The following is a 19,364-nucleotide window of genomic DNA, read 5'->3' on the forward strand; positions in this document are numbered from 1 at the left end:
ACTTTTTTTGACCTGCTTAGTATTTGACTGCTGAGGGAGGTTTAAAACACCCTTGCTGATTGAAGGGATAATGCCACATGCCTAGGGTTTAATTTGCATTTGTTTTGTTATAGGGAGAACAATCTTCATGCTGTTATAATCTTATCCTTTGTTCTAAGTGTTACAAGTTTGTAATAGAGTATGGAAAAGCGGCAATATTACACATTATACAATGTAGCAGTATTATACAACCCTTTACCTCTCTTTGGTTTTCATGCCATATTAAAATTGCCTAAAATTCTACGGCAGCGTAGAGTGACTGTGCAAGTCTCATTTTGAAACTGTCACTGGGGCTACTGAGGTGGCTCAGCAGGTGCAAGCACCGGCTGCCACGTCTGATGACCAGAGACCAATCCCTAGAACCCACGTGGTGGAGGAGGAGAACCAGTTCTTGAAAACTTCCCCCAGACTTCCACCTGATGCCATGGGATGTGTGCCCTTACATTCCCATACATCAACAGGTGGAGCAGCCTTAAGTCCTGCTCTAAATAAGAATGTCTCCTGGGTTTGGTTACTAGCTAGAATATGTTATGTGATGTTTACTGTGTTGAGTATGTACCCAAGACATTTCTCTCGTTTTAGCTTTATGTATTCAGACACAGTTTTCCTTAGAATGTCTGTGTCTGACTGTTTGCTCCTTTGTTTGGGGAGGAATGATGAGGTTTGTAGTGTCACCATAATTTGTCTACCTAGATCCCAGAACAGAACCTATTTTGTGTTGTGGTTTTTTTTTTTTCAATCAGTGCCATTTCATGTAGATTATTTCCTAAAACCTCTCAGTCCATTCAGACGGTTATCCTTAGACTAAGGGATGAGGCTAAATCACTTCATTTACTCTTCTATAATTTCCAATTTTCCAACTGAGACGTGAAGGTGGTGCACATGATTCAAGGAAACCTGCTTAATTTGGATATTCACTGTCCCTGTGCAGTGTCTGCAGTCAAAATTATTTTGATGTTAATGAAGCTGTTTCAAAAGAATACATCGCACTTCCTTCTTGGAGAATGGTAATAGTGGAGCAATTATGCTTCCTTAAACTAAGAATTTAAGCTTTGGCGTGTGACAGGTTATTTTGGGGGTTCCCCAAGGCCATGTAGGTAACTAGGCACACTAGGTAAGTGCTCTGTCAATGAGCTACAGCCTCAGCCCTCTTTGCACTTTTAAAATTTTGAGACTCCATCTCACTAAGTTGGGCATGCTGGCCTTGAACTTGTGATCTTCCTACCCTGCCTTTCAGAGTAGCTGGCATCACAAGTCGGCGCCACCATGCTTAGCCAGGGGACTTTTTTTAAGTCTGACATTTTCCATCATAACATTTTTGAATTTATGAAAATTCAAAGCAACACTTAAATGCAGGGCTGTCCTTTCTCTAAAAAGCTAAAATTGTATTCCCTCTTGACAAGACACGGGACCTACTGACTGCAGCCAGGGACCCTGGTTGTTTGCCCTCTTGGTTCCAGATGCCACCTCATGTTCAGCTTGGCCCTGTATTGAGCAGCATACACATCAGGATAGAGAAGCATGCATGCATACATCAAGATGCACAAACCCAGCGATGACTGAGGTCAGTGCTGTAGTTAGATCCTCCAGAGGCCAGGAATAGCTCCAGTGCTTTTAGTTCCGAAATGAGATATCAGAGCTTCACACTTCGCTTCAGACTTACCAATAAACAGNACCCTTAATGTGATGAAGCTCTCAGTTGACCTCATGACCATTGAAGGCTGCGCTTACACATAAACCTGTAACATCTCCTTGTTTCTTTCCCCTGTCTGCAGCACTGGGTCAGATTATGTTGTATGTGGATGGGATGAATGGTGTCATCAACCACAGCGAGACCATCCAGTGGCTTTACACTCTCGTTGGGTCAAAGGTAAGACCAAGGTTTTGTTTTTTGTTTCTTTATGTTTTTGTTTTTCTTTCCTTTTTGGAACACCTTGCTCAGTTTGCAAGTCATTGGTTCTTTGTGAGAATCCTTTTGGAAATGATTTTGCAAAGAGCCTATTCAGCTCTGCTCCAGTCCTGTCTTGGTATAAAGGATGATTCATCCTTTGTAGATTTATTTTTTTCAAGCTCAGTTTAATCACAGATAGCTTATGAAATTCTATTCTCTTAAGCTGTAATCAAATGCCTTTGACACTTTTGGTGTCTAATGTTTAATTAAAATATTTTGCTATAGATAAAGTACCTATGTGCCCCTTGTATTTTGTGACCTCAAGTGGTAGGATGCCACTAGTATAGGTCATAGATACTAGGCAAGAGAGTCCAGTGCCATTTCTGGCCCTTGGATTTCCTTTCCCAGTGTTGTGATGAGGAAAAATTTCTCCCATTTCATAGTAGAGAAACTATTTTTCCTTGGGCAACTGAAAATGTTTTTTCCCATATCTTTTGGCTTTGTTTTCCATGGAAAATAGGAACAACTCTATTTTGAAGCTAGGGCAAGTGGCCTTGGAAATGAAGAGGAATGCTGGGTCTATGAGGCTGACTTAGCTAGGCTAGAGGGAGATTTGTGTCTGGTCTCCTGCATTGGTGTTTTCTGTCTTCCTTACATTTGCTTGGAGACCTCCCTGGCCAGCATGTCTGTCTGGAAGCAGGTCTCTCCAGAGCTCTTTGACTAATGTCTATGACCTTAAAATCTGGAGAGATGGGGGAGATTTCTTTGAAATAAAAAGGGACTTTTAAATACATGTTACAACTGGATTAAGAAATCTTTGTGGCTCTTTCATGGTCTTGGCAAGACTGATGTGGTGGCATGGGGGCAGGGAAGAGCACAGAGGAACACATGTAGAAAGGGGTGCCGTGGTCTGAGTGTGTCCCCTGAGCCTATGTGCTAGGGGCTCATACAGCACAGTGGAGAAGGTGTGGCCTTGTGTGAGGAAGGCAATGAGGACCCCCTTGGTAGTAGATTGTTGCTGTTGAAGTAATGGCCTGAGAGAGTAGGCTTGTTCTCTGCTTTTCTTGTATGTCAGGACATGACCTATGTCCCTTCTGTTACCTGCAGCAACCAGTTGCCATCTTGGAAGTAGAGGGTCTGATTCTTTCTCACTTGTGCTATGAAGATCATACATGTGTCCCTGCTTGTCAACATTCACAGAATTGCAGTTCTATTCTCTTCTAAAATGAATGAAACAAACAAACAAACAAACAAACAACTAGCCTCAGGTATTTTGAGATAGCAACACTAATGGAAAGTCCTAGAAAAGAGGAAAGGTTAAAAAGAACTAGAAACAATGGTGGGGGAGGGGTTCATATCTAAAATTCCATTGCCTGGGAGGGTGAGACAGTGGATTACCACAGGTTCAAGGCCAGCCTAGGCTATAATTTGAGATCCTGGCTCAAAACCCAAGAAGGAAAAGAAAAGTATAAAGAAGAGAAGGGACGTACAGGAAGTAGCAGACTCAAATCACAGCCATTGGCCTGTGTCACGACAGCCATACTGATTGTTTTCTCTGGACTCACTCTGCAGGGAAAATGAACTGAACAGGAGAACAAGGGAAAATCTGCTCTGCATTTAAAAGAGAACATGGCGAATCATAAAATAGGAAAGCAGCAGAGGAGCTATGGGTTCCCTGACTGGCTAGTCCTCAGAGTCCCTCCTCGGGTGCTGTCTTGGGTTGACCAGTTGTCTCTTCTCCACCCACTGACATCATTAGCACTAGACTCTGTAGAGCATGTGCATTTTCTCTTCACTGTTCATTTTTCCCAAGAGCCATTCTTCAGCACTTGCTGACTTTCAAGCATTGTGAGGCTAGGCAAATAGAGTCTAGTGAGCTTGTGCCTTGGTGCCTATGGTCCTGCTTAAAAAAAGAAAAAGCGTGGTGAGGGGGTGACTATGGATGACACCTGAAGCTTGTGACTCATTCACGGTGATGTCAGACAAGATCTTGAGTCACCCTACTGGGTATACTCAGGTCCAGGTCAGCAGCTGAATGCAAAAAACAGCAGCCACTGGCAAGTTGGTTTTGTTTTTTTGTGTTTTTTTTTCCCCCAGCACAGTTCTCCTGAGATGCCCTTTACTCTACAAAACTTGCTGATACTCTGGCCCTCTCTTTCATCTGGATAGTGAAGGATCTGAAAGAAGAATAGGCGCCTCAACCAGGACCGTTAGGTTTGGAGAATGAAGCCTCAGTTCTGTCCTTAGCACCCAGATGAAACAATACAGCCACCTAGGTTTTCCCAGCTCAGGTGTAGAAGGCAAGGGAAGCTATGCTTTAGTCTTTTCCGTTGACAGATTCATGGCTTTTAAATCTGAAAGGTTTGCCTTGCCAGCCCGCTGGCTTTGCCTTATACAGGCACAACACTGATAAAGGAAGTGCTGGTTAAAAAAAGAATCCTGTTGTTCTGTTTTCATAACGCTTGACTTTCCTCCCATGAAAGGCAACACGATGTGACTCCACTGCTGCCAGAGGGTCATTATGCAATGCACATTTGTAGTTACTTGAAACTCCAGAGAAGAAAATGATGTATTTGCAGCCAAATAATGACTTTTAAAAGAGAAAGCACAAAATGTTTTCAATAAAGTCTTTCTGTTTACATGAGCCCATCTCTAAACTCCTCAGTCAGAGGTAAGAGGTGGGTGCCCCCATAATGACTTGTTAAGGGTATGTAGTTTTTCTCTCTATGCACCTGGAATTCTAATTAATTGAGATAGGGTAACCCCATTTCTATAGTTTGGCCTTCTATCACCCTCATATAGAAAACCTTCTCTGTTTTCCATTCTGGCCCTGGAGAGACTCTCATCTCCTCATCAGAGAGGCTCATGATGTTGCCATGGAAACCACCCTTTCTGTATTCCCATCTCCCTTTGCTCACCCTGCCCTCCATTTCTGCCAGCCCCACTGCATCTCATTCTTCCAGCCATGTGCCGGGCTGCTAATCAGACAGCAGTGGATTTCCTTTGCATCTGTGTGAAGATGTGCACGCTGCTCTTATATAACCCCCACTACTAGTTTAGGGAGAAGTGGAAAGGACCATACCACCTTCTCTCACACACATTCATATTCAGGTTCTCCCCATGAAGCCTCATTAGGACAGCAGCTTCCGTGACATGTGGAGCATAGGGATAGAGGAGGGGGAAGATGGCAGGGATGGCAACAGTTACTATGAAGTGGTGGGGTATGAGAAAGGGTTGCAGTTAAAAATGAGAAAGGGGGCAATGTGGAGACATCTGAAAGATGCTCCTGAGCTAGGCAGCTACTGAGGCCTCGATTTCTGGATTTAGAAAACATGAAGCAGGAATAAGAAGTGAGTCACAGCTTGGAGTGGGCTAGTGCCTCTGGCAGGAACATGGAAGTTGGTATTAAGCTTGGAAAGGAGGACTGAGCAAGTGATCCCAGGTCCCAGTGCTCCCTCCCTGTGTCAGGACACAGTGCTGGTTGCCAAGGAGATGAGTGTGAGTAGCCCTTTAGTCCTGCAGTCACAAGCATTATGTCACTGATATGTGATCACTCCAGGGACCCACACAGAGGCTGAAACATGAAGAATGTTCTTAGTTACATACAGTTATAGAACCCTAGCTGTGGCAAATGCTGAACTATGTTTAAGATAGTCATGACATCTTAAGTCACATTCTTAATTCTAGAAAAGGAAAGGAAGTGGTCCCTTCCATGTGGCTCAACCCTCGAGGACACCAGAGTTGCTGGGAAGCTATTCTTGCAGGGAAGGCATGTTCATCTACACCATTACCAAACACTGGGTCTACTGTTTGTCAGGCATTCTGATTCCCTGAAGAGGTGCTCTGAGCATTTAAAGGTCATTGTCTGGGACTGAGGATATGTATGTATATACATAGACACCGGCATGGGCATAGGCACAGACCCAGACACACACAGACCCCGACCCAGACCCAGACACAGACCCAGACACAGACACAGACACAGACACAGACACAGACACAGACACAGACACAGACACAGACACAGAAACATACCCAGACCCAGACCCAGACCCAGACCCAGACACAGACCCAGACACAGACACAGACACAGACACAGACACAGACACAGACACAGACACAGACACAGACACAGACACAGACACAGACACAGACACAGACAATCATCAATGAACTTCTGTGTAAGCATAAGGACCTGAGGTTGGTTTCCAGGACCTACATTAAACAACAATAACAACACAGTAGGTATGGTGATGTGCTTATGATTCCAGCACTGGGGGCACAGAGAGAGGGAGATTCTTTAGGCTCACTGGACGGCCACCCTGGATGACTTCATCAGTTTTAGGAACTTCTTGCAAAAATAAAGGAAAAAATAAAAATAAAGGTGCATGACTCCTGCGTAGTGAGAGGTGAGGTTGTCCTCCTGACTACGTGTGGTCATACACATGTGACTTTGCACACACACGCACATTTTGAAATTAAAACTGTAAAAGACGACTGTTCTACAAGCCTGTCAAAGCTACAGTGTATGTTTTGCTCTAGATATTACAGGGACCCGATAACTGGTCCCTCATTCTCACTGGTTACTGGCTTCTTTTTGCAGCTGGTAGAAGGTATATAACAGCCTCCTTAGGATATGACATTTTCTTCCACAAATTCTATCTCTGCTTTAGTGGGCCTTTTAGCAGCAGCCCTGGGTGCTGGCTGAAATTGGCCTGGCAGTGCATTAAACGTCCCTGGCTTTTTCTCACACACCATGCCTGCCAGTTCTTCTACATGTCCGTGACTGATGGTTGTGTATCTAAATGCAAGCCATTGCAATTTTCCTCGTTGATCAGACCACAGTTCCAGCCTCAAGATAATTGTGAATTCTGCCTTGGCCATTTATCATCTTAATGGCTAGTGCCAGTTTTCTATAACATAAATTTAATAAGCTATGCCTCTTTATTATAGACCAGAATGCTGAGGGGGGAGAGAATGTGGATCCATCAGCACAGACTTTGTGACAACGGCAGGTGACTGGGGTGCTTTAGGGCCACTGTGAAGAGAGTTGGGAGCTGCCTCGCTGACTGTTAACCCATTGTTGCCAATGTCTTCACAGGCCTTTCTTAAGTCAAGATATACTGCATCTCCCAGCACATGCTAGGGCTTTGGGGTCCAACACAGCCTTCATGTGGGTCATCTTTCATCTATAAAATGGAAATAGTCTGTAAGCTGAGCAGATACAAATGTGTAAAATTCTGAGCACGGCTCCTGGCCTTGTGCCCAGTATCATTTGTTAAAAGCTCTTTTCTGAGAAGTTCACTCAACATCCGAGTTTAGAGATGTGCTCAGTAGAGACTGCTGGGCCTGGTGCTCTCTTCTGTCTTGAAGCATCCATCTAAAAATTTCCTGGGACATTTTGGGAGGGATCAGTGGTGAGTTCAGAAAGCTACAGGATGCTTTTTTTTTTTCAGAGTTCATATGCACCAAACTCCTTTTTGGCAGTTGCTGATATGTCTGGTTTTACACTATGAGAGACCTCTGTCCAGGCCTAGCTCGGCTCCAGACCTGCCCCAGGAGCCCACAGCAGTTTCCTAGAGAGTCTCCCCCAGCTGGTCTTTGTGCCTGTAGTTTCTAGGGCTTGCATGCTGTGATGGTACATTTGACATTCAAAACTCATGGAAACCATCACACCTGAGCATGTTTTGCCGCTTGGTAAGGTGGCTCTTCCCCTGTGTCCTCAACTAGGCCACGGCAGACACCTTTTCCTCTCTGTAGAGGACATTGTTCTCCCCTCTGCAGTTCCAAGCCACGTTCTATCTTCCCCACCCCCAGTTCCATAACAGGCTCGATAGCAGTGACAAGTTTCATGATCACGCGCCTTTTTCTTTTTTTGCACTTATCTGTGTGTTTTCTTGGTCACATGGATGTGCACACATATGTGTGGGCATGCATGCCAGAGTGGGAGGTGAGAGGATAATTTGGGGTATCTTCTTTGATCGCTTTCTTCGTATTATTGAGGAAATTTCCCACCTGAACCCAGAACTTATCAACGTGTCTAGTCTATCTAGCCAGCTTTCTTTGGGGATATCTGGTGTCTGCCTCCTGTATGCTGGGATTCCAGATGGACCATCATGCCCACTCAGCCTTTACATGGGTGTGAGGCCCCAAAGTCTAGTCCTCGTGCTATGTGGCAAACATCTTGCCTGCTAAGCTATCTCCCCAGCCTTCAGTTTGGAGATTTTCTTGCTTCCAATTTAAGAACGATAACTCTCTGCAGCTAAGTAGGAAAATACCTGATTATAAATTTTATGTTTAAAATCACGTTGTAAACATATTGAACACCATGAAATCTGCTCGGTCATTGAATTCTACATGGCCTTGCCAAATACATTCTCCGAATACCAGTCAGTTCCTTGACGTGTACCATTGTCTTAAATCAGTACTACAATTGGAGCTTATGTTTTTTTATTGACTTTAAAAATGACTCGAATTAATAAGTGTTTCATTAATAGAAGTTGGGCTAAATGTTAATTTTCATAGTGAAGTTAATGACAACAGATTAAAGGAAAAATACAAGTTTATGGATGTTCTCAACATCTTGATATTATTATAAAAACTAACATTTAAGCTTTTCTGTGATTATAAGAGCAAAAATGTCCTCTTTGTATTAAACTGTAGAAATTTTAAAAAGTAAAAACAAGCAAAAATACTCCTCAGCCCTACCAGAGTTAATCACGGTGATCCACTCTGAAACCTCTCTTTCTATTTATTTTTAAAGTTTTCTTATATAGTAAGCCCTAAACATATTCTAAACGTTTTCTGCGTCACTGTAATATTTAAAGTTTAATGCCTATATAATGGTCTCTGGCATGTCTGAGCTGTGATTCATGGACGTTTATTTCATGTTTCTCATGTTGTCAATCAAGTGGCTGCTGACTGGATGCTCTATTTAAAGCTATTTTAATATCATTAAAACCTATTTAGTGGGTGAAGTTGCATTTGAACTTTGTATTTATCCACATTCCATTAGTCAGGTGGGATTTCTAAAGCTCCCTGTGTCACCCACGTGTATTCATGTGTTATTGGCAGAATCACCCTGTGGTTACAGAGTCAGTGTCCCTGTAGAGTGCAGTCCTGGCTCCTCTGCCTGTGCACACCCAGAGTACTAAGTCCAGTGTCTATAATTCCTTTTCTATATGCGTGCACATGTGTGTGCTGGTGTTTGAGGTCAGAGGTAAACCTCTGATGTTACACCTTAGACACTATGTGGTTTTTATACAGGGTCTTTCACCAAGGAGGCTAGACTAACTGTACAGGAGTCGGGAGTTGGGTCCTCTTGCTTCCTTAACACTAGGATTACAAGCAAGTCATCCCCCACCCACCCACCCACACCCCTTTTATTTCATACATTTTGGGATTGAGCTCAGGTCCTTATGTCTATACTGCAAGTACTTTCCCACCTGAGCCCCCCCCCCAGCCCCATTACATGTTTGATTTCACAAGCCCTTGCTTTAGTAAGATATCAGAGTGAGAGTGGAGGATAAGGCCACGCCTTAGAGGGACAGCCAGCAGAGGTTTCACTGAGAGAAGTATCTCTTCTTTAGTCCATTGTGTGGCTTCAGGGAGCATTATTTAGGTTCCCCCTGTTCTCAAAACAGCGTCACTAAACACTGGTCTTGCTGCTTCACCATCAGCAAATGTATTTTTCCTGTAAAAGCCAGGGGTAAAAGCAGGAATGGAACCTTGATGCTTCTGCTCATGTAGCCAGATATCCAGCCATGCCCCAGCAGCTAGAGCATGCTGGTGGGAAGACATTTGAAAGAATGCAGAAATTCAAGTAGCCAGTGTACCCTTTCCCCAGTGAAAATACTGTTTCCATCTTCTAGGATCGTGGATGGTCCTCAGGGTAGCAGAGGCAGGGAGTCCTGGGAGTCACCCCAGGAGGAGCCCTGCAGGCTGGAGTTCCTTCCTCATGCTCTTAGCTCCCTTCCCCTGGGGCTTCATCTCTGCCTGGCGCATGCACTCACTTCCTGGAGGCTCCTGGCAACCAAGCTCTCCCGACAGCACTCACTGTGCCAGGCTTACCTGCTGTCTGCTGGCACGCATCCAGGACTACTTGTTTGTAGAAGAAAAGTTCTTTTCCTTGGGAAATATTATCTGTCATATTTCCACAAAGCTTATGTTTTGAGCCAGTAGGAAAGATGGGGGAGGGGGGGGGGCTCTTTCATGGATAAGGACAAGAATCAGGTTGGCTAGTTTCCTTTGGTCTCATTTAGAAATTGGCTAGGTAACAAGTTATTTTAGCCTCCCAGAATGTGGGGTTTTGTACCCCAAACTGGGCATGCTGCTTCCTGTAAAAGCATCCAAGCTTGTTGGTTTCCAGGATCCCATTCTGCAAGCAGTAACAAGATGCCCCTTAGCTGGCGTGGTCCTGCCAGGCTTTGTAATCCCTTTCTCATTGGTAAAGGAGCGAGTTAATGTGATTTTTATTAATTGACCCTTTTCATATTTTTACATTTTACTTATTTCGCACTAATGTGTGTATGTGGACATGTTCGTACCACATGCATGTTCATGTGTGCAGGTCAGAGGCCAAGTCACTTCTTTCCTTCCATCATGTGGGTCCCAGGTGTCAAACCCAGGTCATCGTGTTGGGTAGTTGAGCCATCTCTCAGGCCTTCAACTGACTCTTCTTAATGATGTTAAATATCTGGAAATTTTTAGCAAAGTGGATATTTTCTGCTGCTTACACAAACAAAGCTCCAGGTAAACACCTAAATTAATCATAAAGATTCGTACCTTTCCATTTTGTTTGTAATCTTCATTTCTGGACAGCTGGCTCTGTTTTATACTGCACACAATTTCTTATCTACTGATTAGTTCCTTGAGGCCTTTCCAGGCCCCCACCCTAACCCCTGGGTTTCACTGATTACAGAGTTAGCCTCCTTTCTGCAGACTACACTGTCAGAAGCAGGCAGGCAGCTGTCAGTCTCTGAGGCCATAGCTCAGGGACTTGGTGCAGGTGACTTCCTGTCCTGGCGCATGTGCCAACCCTGATCTTTTCATTCCCTATGAATTCTTGTGGGCCAGGGCCCAGAATTCTGTGCTTGAGGTACTATGTTTGGGCCTGTGCTTTATTTCTGATAATTACCCATCTCACGTTGCAGGCAGTCTATTAGAGGTCGAGAAGGGAAAGATTTTGGAACCTAAGTTTTTTTTGTTGAACTATTTAATAATTATGGAGCCCCTTAGGCCTTAATTTGAACTGCTTATTCAAAAGTCTCAGCTTGAGTGTGTGGCATTTGAACAAAATGTTAAATTAGGGGTTTTAAAGATGAGTGGAATTTTCTGTGGGATAGGAGACAAGGCCTCACTCTACAGATTAGGTTAACTGGAACTGATTTCGTAGCCCAGGCTGGCCTCAAACTTTTCAGAGATCCTCCTGTCTCAGCCTCTGGTGGTGATATTACAAGCATGAACCAACGTGTATGGTTTGATTTTCTCAGATACCTAGTCTGTTCTAAAGTATAGGTAAAGGTATAAACAATATGGTAAAGCCATATAGATCAGGCTGTCTTACAGTTTCTAATCTAGTTTAAAAGATGAACATCCATTTTTATAGCACATACCTATGCTACTTATATGGGAAATGAAAAGCAATCATGTGTGTTTTCCTAGTCCTTTCTGTAACTTAAGGCCTAAGGTTGGGAACTTGTTTTCTCTTTATGGTTGTTGAGTTTTTAAGAGACGACTTGGCAATTTGACAGCTTTTGCTGAGCGGCATATTTAACCTGCCCACTGCATTGTTTCTATTTCCTTAAGTCCAGTGAAATGCACATGAAGTTCCAGTGTAGACGTCTTAAGAAACTGCCTTGTTTTCCTTTCAGGCTTCTGGTAGCTGCACTCGATCTAAAACCTAGACAACCCCTGCAAACTCACTAGGAACATCAAGGCCCAGTAAAGCACAATGGTGATGCCAACGTGCTAAGCCCCCCAGTCCTCTGTGAAACAAGCATTGGCATCCAGCACATGTGTGGGATGTGGAGGCTCCGTCTTCGGTTATTTAACAGGCATGTTGGCTTTCACGAAGGCTCCTTGGAGTCTTGTCTTATGCTGACTAGGAACACAGAGTGGAAACTACTGAGTGCACTGGAGTGGTGCTCTGTCCAGCCACATTGCACATGTGCTCAGTATATATGAAGTATGGTGGCTGTGTGTTTCCAGCCTCTGCATGCTTTTCATGTTAAGGGACTATCACCACATCCTGCTTAGAAATATGTTTTAGAATAACATAAACAATATTAACATCATTTTCTAGGGCTGGGAATTGTAGCTCAGTTGACAGAGTGTTTGCCTAGTCCCTGCACTACCTATAAAGCTCTGAGTTTGAGCCCCAGCACCACATGACACTGAGTGTGACTGGTTGTAGCTTCTCTGGCATTTCTTAGGAGACAAAATCTGATAGCAAACTCCCTGTTGCTCTGGTACATGGTTGCCTAAACAAGACCTGAACACTAAAAGCCATGTTAATATGGAAGGGAAAATCTCACAGAGCCCCAACCCTTCACAAAGGACTGTAAGCTACTGAAGAAAGTTGGAAGCAGGCAGAGTGGTCTTCCCCAGGGAAGAACCCCCAACTGGTACCAATACCAAGTTATCAGTCCCGAAATCATCTTCATACAAATAACACTATATGGATGGGGGAGGTTTTATTCGTGTGTGTGTGTGTGTGTGTGTGTGTGTGTGTGTTAGGAATGCAACACACATGCACACACATGGATGCACTCATCCACACACAACCATGTGACAACAATCAATGGAAAAAAGGCTGTGAATTTGAGAAAGAGCAAAGTGGGGGGGCACATGGAGGAATTGGAGGGAGGAAAAGGAAGAAGAGAGAAACGTTTAGCATAAAATAAAAAAAATAAATGTTATAAAAAATTCAAGTGGGGTGAAATACACCTATAATCCCAACAGGTGGGGGCAGGAGGGTTAGAGGGTCACCACTGGTCCTTAACTCTATAGGGAATTTGAGGCCAGCCCAGGATGCATGAGATGCTACTTAAAAAGAAGCAACAAAGGCCCTCATGATTTTCTTTGTTCCAGTGGATAGAGTTCAACTAGAATGCTTAAAATGTAAATAAAGTATAGGTAAGAAAGCCCAACTGCAGTGCCTGGAGCCTGGGGTGCTTTGTCCAGTGGCAGTGTTGATGTGACAGGGACCTCCCAGCCTTTCCGCAGCTCTGCTGCTCCACTGGGGATGAGCGGGGCTGGGACCAGCTCTGAGCTTATCCAGTTGTCATCACAGTGCTAGAGCTGCCCCTCAGAGAATGCGTTATCCCTCGTGTGGGTGATGCTCTCTGTGCGGGGAGGGGTGGAATGAGTTCTTTCTTAGTATACAGTGGGCAGTGTCCTTGAAGCATGACCAGGCCTGTGATATACTCTCAGAGTCTCAAAGGGTGTTCAGAGACCCAAAGGGGCTCTTGACACTGTTAGAAGAAGCAGCAAAGACTTGTGGATTGGCAGGGACTCAAACATGGCCAGCCGCTCCACCCATCCAGGGTTATAGTTTTTTTCTCTAAAGTTCTTGACTCAGAGAGCAAGACATCCTGCAGAGGGGTGCCTGTCCTCCTTAGCTCATTTGATTTTGAGCCACTGAAGCTCACTCCTGGCTGCTATGTCACCTGTCTGTCTGCTTCATGATGGCTGAACTAACCATCCCATGGTATGACACACTTGCTTCATGAGAACTTACTGATGTGTCTCTCGGGGCTAATCAGGTTGCCGGGTACTTGATGCATCATAGTGAAACTGTTTGTGTTGTCGGATAAGAAGGGGCTTCAGTCTGAGCTGAAAGTCAGACATTTGAGGTTGGAAGGATACTCTGAGGGTGTGCTGTGTCTGAGAAGCCGTCAGGGTCTGAGCCATGCAGTGACGGATGCTCTGGCATCCTTGCTGCTTGTTCTCACCCCTCCCTGTTTGGGATGCTCCTTCCTTTATCCACCTTAAGCCTGCCTCCCTTGTTTGCCCAGTCCCAGTATCCTAGAACTGCAGTTCCTGTGCAAATATGTCTAAGATGAGGTTGGTTTTTGTGAATTTGGGAATCAAAGCAAAAATCCCATGCATGCTATGGAAACACTGAGCTAGCCTCTCAGCAGCGAGAATGGGAATTCAAGAGCTTTGGAACAGGCAGTGTGCTGGGCTTAGAGGAGGAGGTAAGTGGCCCCTGTGTAGGCCGCTTCACTCACAGAGTAACTATTAGGTAAGTGAAGGCTACTATGGAGTTATTTAGAAGTAGCACCCCCCCCCCAAGTCTTCACAATACTGCTAATGTGGAATTTCTGAGTAGGAGCCCTGGATGTGGCTGAGGATGAGTTGTGACATGCTTTCAATTAGTATCAGGAATTTGCCCCAAATGAATGTTCCAGTGCTCTCGCCTCTAAAGCACTTTAATTATCTAATGTGCTTGCTATTCATTGGCATAGTAAAGGTCCCGAAAGCACTAAACATAAACTCAGTGGAAGCTAAAGTCATAGAGCTCTTAAACATAGAAACCATGTTTAGGAATTTAAAAAAAAAAAAAAAAAAAAAAAACAAAAAAACGATGGTGCCCAAAGAACTCCAAACAGAGGCTTTCCAACACCGGAGAGGACAGCATGCAAAGGAAGACTTGCTTCTCTAGGAAGGAGGGATCCCCACCCCATCAGGAGGGGGTGTTGCTTAGGGACTGTGGGTGCCAGGGACCGTGAAAGTCAAGGACTGTGACTGCACAGAGGCGCAGAAGGATTCTATGGGACTACAAAGTAGACCCTGCTAGAACCAGCCTCGCGGGAGCACACAGTGGGCAGCTGCCAGGTTCCTTCCCAGGAACCACATAATGATAGTCTCCCTCCAGAGGAAGCCACCAAGCCCGGACTTGCTGGGTTTGTATTTACTTGGAAGGCATTTCTCCAGCTTTAAACATACAAAACACAGTTCATTCTTCTAGACTGCCACCCCCCACAAAACCTTGTACTTGTTGAGGAAATGTGGTGGAATTTAACCTCTTCCTAGACAGGAAGGGAGGAGGAAATAGAAGGACTGGCAAATAGACTAGAATTAGGAGTTAGGCACTCTCAAGTGTTTGGAGGGAAGGGCGGCACCTGGGGGCTTCTTGACCTCTGTCTGACCTCTGCCTGGCTTAGCTTGGCTTGGGGCTATATGACTGATGATCTGGAAGGAGAAGCTCAGTGAAGATATGCCACCTTCATGTGTCCAACTGGCTCTGTGACTTCTCCTGTGGCAGAGGAATTGTGATGGGTAGCTTGCATTCTTAAGGACAGTAACCATATGTGTGTCTGGTCTCTATGTCTGTAGGAGCCGAGTAGAAAAGCCCACAGATCATGACTAAAAGACTCTGCTTTAAATGGTGTCCCTGCCGAGCATGGAGGTGCTCTTCCTTGCCACTGTTTCCCAAACAATGCCACAAAAGAGCTACCCCTTCAGCGTTGGTTCTCAGTGGTGCGAAAAAAGAATCTAGGGGCGGCTCCTGGTACTCAATCGTGGGGAGGGTGGTTATGGATATGTATGAATGCTACATGGTTTCCTGTCACTTATTCATGGGCTCCGATTTCCCATGGCTAGGGGAGGTGCCTCTGAAGCTAGCTCAGTCATGAGCAGGATGCAAAGCAGCTCTTTGATGTGGGCATTGACAAGGGGCTCCTTCTCATGAAGCTGGTTTTCACAAGTGGCATTTCTAAGGCCTACACAAGGGAAGTCCAGGCCTGGAGTGCTGGTCCCAGGGAGGGGAAGGACTGGAGAGAAGTCTCGAAGTTGGCAGTAAGCTTCAGAGTGTATGTCAGGGGCCCAACCTCGAATGCTATTTCGATGGCCCTGGGTGGAGAAGGGAGACTGGCATGTCTTGAAGAAAGTTCTACCTCACAAGAGACTCCACTAACTTGCCTGAGTAAGTCTGGGGGGACCATGTGGGGACCATGTCAGGAGCAGCCCTGACTGGTAGTGGCATATTAAATACCTAAGGGGTAGCATCTGGAGATACCAAGGCTGTAAGACAGCCTGGCCCAGGAGTCGAGTCAGGACCTGAAAAACAACAGCCAGTTAACATTCAATATTAGATGAACTTTAAAACCCAGGAATTGGATAAACTTGTTTAGAGGGTTTATGGAAAGAGGGAGAATGAATGCCTAGGCAGAAGGTTTTAGGTCTTCACAAAGCCATCCTGAGTACCCTGAAAGGCACAAGAGGAGGAGTCACCACTCAGGTAGGAGACTAGCCACCCTGTTCTGAGAGAGAGCAATTGGCTGTCATGCGCTATTGAGGGTTAAGTGAAATCCATGGAGTGGCCATTAGATGTGATAGCACCCAGGCCACCATGGACCTGGATAGCTGAGTTGAATAGTGGAGATAAAATAACGTTCCTATCAAGCTGCGTTGGATGGAGAGCGCAATAATTGCTTGTTTAGTTGGTGGAACAAAATATTCGCATATAATGAACTTGGGGAGGAAGGGTTTCTTCTGGCTCACACTTTTAAGATATTGTCCACCGTGGCAGGGAGGTGACCCAGGCTGGGAAATCCCTCACAGATGTACTGGAATGTTGGTCTCAGTAGAGATTCTGAATCCTGCGAGATTGGCATCACAGGGATGATCACAGGAAGTTCCTGAGAAGAGAGGAAGTGGAGCTATGGGCTGGAATAAGTCTTGGGAGAGTTTTTTTTTTTTTTTTCTTCTCTATGAAGAGTGGGACAAGGATAAGACAGATAATTTTCTAGGTAAAGAGTGGCCTCAGAGAAAGAGCCTGGACAAAGGCATGGGATGACCTTGGACTTGGGGCAGGTGGTGCCTCCTGAGCTGGTTCTTTCTCTTTGCTGTGACAAAGTAAATACTCAGCAGGGGTAGTTTGGGGGAAGGAGGATTGGTTTTGACTCCTGGCTGAAGAGAATATAATCCAAACTATGGCAGGTAGGACCATCATGGTCTGTGCTGACCAAAGTTGGAGCTGCAAATCGTTTCTCTGCATCCCCATAGACCAGGAAGCAGAGAGGGGATGCTGACCCTCGCTTGCTTTCTTCTTTCTCCCTCTTCCATCCAGTCCACCAGCCCATGGGATGGCGCTGTCCTTATTCAGGGTGGGTCCTTTCCCCAAAAGTTAATTCTTTCTGCAACCCCCTCACAGATACACCCAGAAGTTTCCTTTGGTCTCCCAAGTGAGTCAAAATCAGATAAGTCAAGATAATGATGAATATTGACTGTCACTCCTGTGAGCTGTACAGTGGCAGCAATGGCTTGAAAAGCACTGTACAGCTCCGAGTAGAGGTGTGTGTGTGTGTGTGTGTGTGTGTGTGTGTGTGTGTGTTTCTCGAGGAAGAGATTCTTGGAAGAAAATGAGATAAAGGGAAAGGGAAAGGAGGTTTTTGAGGGAGAGATTGTAGCAGCAACTGGGAGGTTGGGAAATTGACCCAGCATCCTTCAGGACTGAAGAAGCTGGATTTAGGAAGGCATGCTAGCTTCCACTGAGTGAGTTGCTCATAGCATCTCTGAGGGTGAGTTCTACTGTGGGAAAGAAAGATTCTGAGCTGGCTGCAGCTCCTCACAAATGCTGAGCTGTGGGTCCTGGATCTGTGAGTTCCAAGGCCCCAGGCAACCTGCTCTGCCTGGCTTTAAGTACTGGGGAGTTGGCTCAGGTTCTTGCTTACCCAAGCTTGCTAGCACTTGTGGCCTAGAACAAGTCATTTGACATGTTGTGCCTGCTTCCTCACTGGAAAAATTAAAACTGCGACTGCTGTCATCGGGATCAAATGAAGTCTCAAGCTCAGCATGTACTGTCTTACTTTGTTGCAAGCTGAGTATGAATTCTAGGGTCAATACCTTGGATTTGCATTTTTGTTTCCACTGATCACTAGCTGTGTGAACATGGACAGTGTGCTCTGCCTCAGAGTCCTAATCTTTACAGTTGAGGAGCACTAATATCTGTCTGCTGCAGTATCTAGTAAAGGGCAAGTGAGGAACTAGTGAAGGAATCTGGGTGACCCTTGAGAGGAGCTCCAGGTTTGCCTGATCACTGGATGCTGGCTAGGGGTGAAGGGGATAATGCATTCAGGTAGGCGGGGCTGCCTGTGCTTCTGTGTGATGTTTTGTCTCTTTTTCCAGTTCCGCCTGGTGGTGAAGACGGCCCTGAAGCTTCTGCTGGTCTTTGTGGAGTATTCTGAGTCCAATGCACCACTTCTCATTCAGGCCGTTTCTGCTGTCGACACCAAAAGAGGTGAGCAGTCCCTGCTCTGGGGCACCAGGGTCCCAGTGTTTTATATAGGGAGGCTTCCCATCTTCTGGTGTGTTACTGAGAACATCCTCTGTGTGGAGACATCTCTGTGAAGGATCTAGAGTGGTAGCTATAGAGATTATGGCTGGCAACGGACATGACAATGAAGAATATGCATGTGTGGAGTTAGCCAGAACATGTCAGACCATTGTCTTTTGCCTCTATCACTGAAACCACACAGAGCATCTATTCTCCCAATCCAGTTCAAGTCACCTTGTGTCTTGTCTTCTCTTGTTTGCCCTGTGTCACACTGACCCATAGATATTCCTTGAGCATTCTGCTCTCCTTCCCTCTGTCCATGCAGTGGCTTGCTCAGGGGTCTCAGCATGTCTTGACCTGCTATCACCCACCTCCCTGAAGTACAACTCTTAATCATTCTATCCAACCCTGTCAGCTATAGTCCCTGGTACCTATAGCATGAAAACATCTAAGTCTTTCTGAGTAAGGGACCACCTGCCATGCCATTTCCCTCCTGCTCTGTAACACCCCTTCCTATCTCATGAGTTTACAGAGGTCCCAAGCAACCTTTCTTTCTGCTCTGCTGTCATCTGTTGACTTGAGTATGTCCCACTCATGGGCTCTGTCTCCATCTTACTGTTCCAGTGCTCAGCTGTCCTGAGCAGATAGGCATGCTGCACACAGGGAGAAAAGAGAAGAGTGGCCTGTACCGCACATAATCTCAGCACTGAGGAGGCTGAAGCAAGACCACCATGAGTTTGAAGTTAGCCTAGGCTATGGTCTTAAGGGTTTACTGCTGTGAACAGATGCCATAACCAAGGCAACTCTTACAAGGACAACATTTAATTGGGGCTGGCTTATAGGTTCAGAGGTTCAGTCCATTATCATCAAGGCAGTAACATGGCAGCATCCAGGCAGGCATGGTGCAGGCGAAGCTGAGAGTTCTACATCTTCATCTGAAGACTGCTAGCAGAATACTTGGTTCCAGACAGCTAGGATGAGAGTCTTAATAGCCCACACCCACAGTGACACACCTACTCCACAGAGCCACACCTTCTAATAGTGCCACTCCTTGGACTGACCAAATACAAACCATCACAGCTACCCAGAAAGAGCCTTTCTTGAAAAGGAGAAGAAGAAGAAGGAGAAGGAGAAGGAGAAGGAGAAGGAGAA

General features: G+C 45.4%; 1 protein-coding gene across 4 annotated transcripts in view; it reads left to right on the forward strand.

Moving 5' to 3' along the window:
- Positions 1-19,364, forward strand: part of Fhod3 (formin homology 2 domain containing 3) — a 421,297-nt gene that overhangs the window by 257,709 nt on the left and 144,224 nt on the right. For all 4 annotated transcript variants that reach the window (XM_021214495.2, XM_021214497.2, XM_029547105.1 and 1 more), the window contains exons 6-7: positions 1,815-1,909; positions 18,065-18,176. In XM_021214495.2, coding sequence (XP_021070154.1) covers positions 1,815-1,909; positions 18,065-18,176 — 207 coding nt within the window. The remainder of the gene's footprint in view (positions 1-1,814; positions 1,910-18,064; positions 18,177-19,364) is intronic.

Source organism: Mus pahari, chromosome 15, assembly GCF_900095145.1.
Source record: "Mus pahari chromosome 15, PAHARI_EIJ_v1.1, whole genome shotgun sequence".
NCBI classification, from domain to species: Eukaryota; Metazoa; Chordata; class Mammalia; order Rodentia; family Muridae; genus Mus; species Mus pahari.